Source organism: Amphibalanus amphitrite, unplaced genomic scaffold, assembly GCF_019059575.1.
Source record: "Amphibalanus amphitrite isolate SeventyFive unplaced genomic scaffold, NRLGWU_Aamphi_draft 000179F_arrow, whole genome shotgun sequence".
Classification (NCBI taxonomy): Eukaryota; Metazoa; Arthropoda; class Thecostraca; order Balanomorpha; family Balanidae; genus Amphibalanus; species Amphibalanus amphitrite.
In genome coordinates this window covers 450,029-454,776 of record NW_024881674.1, presented here as the reverse complement: position 1 = coordinate 454,776, position 4,748 = coordinate 450,029, and the positions used below count along the sequence as shown (strand labels likewise).

At 63.6% G+C, this 4,748-nt stretch overlaps 1 protein-coding gene across 1 annotated transcript; it reads right to left on the bottom strand.

Moving 5' to 3' along the window:
- Window positions 1-362: 362 nt before the first annotated feature.
- On the bottom strand, window positions 363-4,410 carry LOC122384018. Its single transcript, XM_043370978.1, has 4 exons — window positions 3,811-4,410; window positions 3,362-3,481; window positions 779-3,121; window positions 363-371 (listed from the first exon to the last, which is right to left on the bottom strand). Exons 1-4 carry the CDS (start codon window positions 4,408-4,410, stop codon window positions 363-365), a joined length of 3,072 nt encoding a protein of 1,023 aa, XP_043226913.1.
- Between the last annotated feature and the right edge of the window lie 338 nt (window positions 4,411-4,748).

The following is a 4,748-nucleotide window of genomic DNA, read 5'->3' as shown; positions in this document are numbered from 1 at the left end:
CCAACTGCCCAGCAATCACACTCCCAACCAGACCATAGCTCTCACGCACACGTCATCGCGCATCATCATTAGCCAATCACATTGTCATACGTCATCCCCAGTGCAACTGATCAGGGGGCGTAACCCGGCCGCCCCGACGTCCGGCGGCGGCGGCGGATGACTCACACTGGGTCACCGGGTCACGTCCCGCAGCTCAGTCTCGCCGCGCGCCTGACTCATACGCTACTCACATTCCTTATTGTGTCCATCATGCTACATCACCCCCTGGTTCTAAAGAACCACATCACACATCATGTCATTCACTCAACTCATCAAGTACATCCCCCGTCACAACAATACCATATCTGTCTGGTTCCCGTCGCTCACGTACGCTGCGTCGCAATGTAACGGTCGCGGGTGATTCTCCCTCGGACAATTCGCCGTCTATTGGCTCGCTCCATTCCGTAGACACCTCAGACTGGGTCGGTGGATCGACCCTCGCGGTCTGATCGACGGTCGGCGGCCGCGTGTGTGTCTCCGTTACATCAGTCGGAGGTGTTGCCATATACATGCCATCACATTCATTGTCACTGTCCTCGCACCGCTCCGCCGTCGGGGCGTGCACAGTCACCGGTCTCGGGGCATCAGTCATGGTCAAACGGTGGCGGAGATTGCGCACATGACGCGGCACATTGTCGACTTCGACTGTTTGAGCCGACACGACGCCTGTCACAGTTCCCTCGTCCGATTTCACAAAACATCGGTCGCCCCGCCGCCGGACCCACACTTTGTCCCCCACCTGGTACACACCTGGTGTTTTCAGCGGCAGGGCGTCGCACTGTTGTCCATTTGTTCGTCCGCGGGGCGTCACGTCAACGTCGCGGCCAGGGTGTCGGAACACCTCGTTGATCGGAGCTGTTGCCGGGTCGCTGCCATCTTTAGGTGTCACGTTGTAGCGGTGGACTGCCTCAGCGACGGAGCAGGCCTGCCGGGCCACCATCACTTTGATGGTCCGGTGATGGCGTTCTACAACGCCGTTACCGCCGGGCTCATAGGCGGCGCGGAATCGCATCGCCACGTCCCAGCGGGCCGCGAGCGCCATCATAGCCCGGCCGCGGAACTCCGTCGCATTGTCCGTGAGTATTTCGGCCGGGGCTCCACGCTCTAGAAACACGTCCTCGAGATGCTGGACGATCTCCAGAGCCCCCGACCGGCGCAGCCGGCGCCAGATGGCGTATCGCGACGGCCCGCAGTCCACCAACGTCAGGTACGGGTGGCCGTGCAGGTGGGTGACGTCCATGGCCAGGCGATCCCACGTACGTTCCGTCTCAAGTGACCCACCAAGCCAGCGTTCCGGAGCCGGGTCAATCGACGCGCACGTCTGACACCGCCTGACCACGTCCCGCACGGCCGTTTTCGTGACGCGCCTCACCCCCAGCTCCCGTCGGGCGTACCACAACGTCCTCCTCACGCCCTGGTGGCCAATGTTCTCGTGTATGGCGCGGATGTCGCCCGGCGAGGCACTCGATGTGATGGCTGCGACAGCAGCCGGTGGTGACTTGTCGGGCGAGTCGGCGGCCGGCCGATCGGCGGCCTGTAGCCAGGCGTTGGGCACCCGCGTCATCTCATCGGCGCGGTTGGCAGCTGAGCCGACCAGTTCGATGGTGACCTCAAGTTCGTACTCGGCGACCAGCTGACGGAAAACAGCCACGCGCCGTCGGATAAGCATTTCGGACTGCCCCTTGGTGCGCAGCCTTGCCTTGCCCGACAGCGCATCGCTCAGCCAGCGGTGCACAGTCACCGAGTCCGTCCGGAGCGTCAGGCGACGGAAGCCCCATGCCAGGGCCATATTGACGCCGTTGAGAGCGGCGTCCAACTCCGAGATGTTGATGTGAACGTCCCGCTCAGCTTCGGCCCGTAGCCAGGACGCATCCTCGATGATGGCGTCTGTGACAGGGTCGGCTAGGACGACGCCGCGAGCGATGGAGCTGGCGTCAGTCCACACGGTGACATTTGACCCTGTCACACACCACTGGCCGCATGCCGGGTCACAGGCTATCACCCTTCGCGACACTTCATCCACTTGGCGTTGCAGTTCCTCATTGACGATCGGAGTGTCCCAGTCCGGGCTGAGACGGTTGGCTGTCCGCTTCATCCACGCAGCGGCCGGCCGTAGCCAGCCCGCGACCGGCACGTGAGATGTCAGTTGGCCGGCCCACGCGAAGACAGTTCGTCGCGTCAGCACAGGTGGAGGCTGCGTGGGTGACCCTCCGTCCCTGGTCCACTGGAGCGCCGGCCCGTCACTTTCGGCGACACGGAGGCCCAGCATGCGTGCGCCGCTCGCAACTCGCTCCGGCGGCTTACACTCGAGTCCGAAACGGGCAAAATGCTGGGCCACCTCGTCAGCTGAAACGGCTGCTTCGTTGACCAGCAGATCATCGGCGTAGGGCCGCACCGCCTCAGCCAGCCTCGGGTTCTGCGCGAGCACCTCCCTGACCACCGACTTCATGATCAGAGGCGCTATGGAAAGCCCAAAGCCGACCCTCGTGAGGCAGTATCGTCGCCCCCGCACGATGACCGTCTGGTACGGCCACAGGGCCGGGTCCACACGGAGCTGAAGAAAAGCTTTCTTCAGGTCGAGGACCGCGACCCGGCGGCCGTGGCGTCGCCATCGTCGAAGCTCCTCCACGCAGACGTCCGCGTCAGCCGTGTGAGGCGTCAGGTGTTGATTAAGCTCTCGATAATCAAGCACCGGCCGCACCTTGTTCTTTGCCGCCTGAGTTACCGCCATTAACGGGAGCAGTCCCTGTGCCGGACCGCACACCGTCTCGTCATATTCACGTAGCCAGCCCTCACTTATCCACAATGACAGCTCGGCATCGAATTTCTCTCGCGCACCCCTCGGTATGCCGTACTGAGCCGTGGAGTTGCGAAGCGGTGGCGGGTCCACACCGCCCGCCCACTTCCAGCGAACCGTCCACACCCCGGCATCGAACACTGCCGTGAAGTCGGTCTCGTTGATCCTCAACTCTGGCCCCATGTCGACCGCTCGGCACGCCTCCCGCTCCGGTGGCGCCTCACGCTGCACGCCCGCAGCCGTGCCGACCGCTCGGCACGCCTCCCGCTCCGGCGGGGCCTCACGCTGCACGCCCGCAGCCGTGCCGACCGCTCGGCACACCTCCCGCTCCGGCGGAGCCTCACGCTGCACGCCCACAGCCGTGCCGACCGCTCGGCACACCTCCCGCTCCGGCGGGGCCTCACGCTGCACGCCTGCAGCCGTGCCGACCGCTCGGCACACCTCCCGCTCCGGCGGGGCCTCACGCTGCTCCGTAGCAGCCGGGTCTTCGCTCCCGAAGCGAACAGACCCCCCACTCACACTTACGCCACGCAGAGCGTCGATGCCTGTCATACCTAGCAACACGTCCACGCCTAACAACCGGGCCGGTACGACGACCGCCCGCACATTCACTGTCGTTCCGCGCACACCCAGGCTCACCGCAGCCTGCCCACAACACCGAACTGGGCTGTCGTTGACAGCCACCAAACTGGTGTCACTCTGCTCCCATTGGGACACCACGCCCTTCCACACCACTGTCTCACTACATCCCGTGTCGACCAGTGCTCGGCACCTGTGCCCATTCACGGTGATGGCGATGATGGGCGTTCCCGGGCTGTTGCGGCGGCTGGCGACGGCGGAGCCCGTGGCGCTGATGTAGCGCCGTCGCCACGTCCGTTTGGGCAGAGCCGGGCGATGTGGCCCATCTGGCCACAGGTCCAGCACCGCAACGGTGGCCGGCGAGCAGTTCCTCTGGTCGCCCGCTGTTGCTGTACCGATGGTGGCGGCAGTTGGACGGCAGCCACCGGTGCAGCCGCTCTCTCCCTGGCAGTTATCGCCAACGTCGACCGGGCGATGGCGACCGCTCGCTCCAGGGTGAGCGTGCCATCTCCAACGCTGTTTCGTACCGTCAGCCGCACTTCCGCTGGCAGGCCTTGTAGGAAATGAGCCGTCATGACCGTGCTGGACACATAGCCGATTAGAGACATCAGACGTTTGATGGAGCCCAGGTAAGCATCAACAGACTCACCCGGCTCCAGACGTCGACGATATAGCTCTGACATTGCGGCGTCCGGTCCCATGGCAAAGGCGCTGTGCAGCTTGTCACGGACGATCTCAGCGTCTCGTTGCTCGGTCTCGGAGAGGCTGGCCCAAACTTCGTACGCCTGGTCCCGCAGGCGCGTCGGCAAAACAGCGGCCAGGGAAACGCGTCTCAGGGCGCACAGCTGTTTCGCCTGCTCCAGCCATTTGACGACGTCACCGGTACCGTCGAACTCTGGTATTGCCCGCAGATCGAAAGCAGGTGCAGGAAGTTCGGGTTCCGCCGCATTGGTATCGACCACCGCGGCACCACTCTCCTCTTCCACGTCAGACATTGTCACAAGCACTGATTGTTCTGAGAATGGCCGAAATAGCTTGAAGCGATTTAGAACTCCTGCTTCCACGTAACCAAGAAAACTATATTCCGCTCTCCTCCGAGCCTCTCAGCCAACTGCCCAGCAATCACACTCCCAACCAGACCATAGCTCTCACGCACACGTCATCGCGCATCATCATTAGCCAATCACATTGTCATACGTCATCCCCAGTGCAACTGATCAGGGGGCGTAACCCGGCCGCCCCGACGTCCGGCGGCGGCGGCGGATGACTCACACTGGGTCACCGGGTCACGTCCCGCAGCTCAGTCTCGCCGCGCGCCTGACTCATACGCTAC

Bases quoted from the DNA above. Each gene is read 5' to 3' on its own strand.
- LOC122384018 (XM_043370978.1), bottom strand. From the start codon at position 4,410: ATGTCTGACGTGGAAGAGGAGAGTGGTGCCGCGGTGGTCGATACCAAT. The intron at 3,482-3,810 runs GTACAGCAACAG...TGTTGTGGGCAG, and splicing joins TCCAACTGCCGCCACCATCG to GCTGCGGTGAGCCTGGGTGT. The intron at 3,122-3,361 runs GTAAGTGTGAGT...GCGGGCGTGCAG, and splicing joins GCATCGACGCTCTGCGTGGC to CGTGAGGCCCCGCCGGAGCG.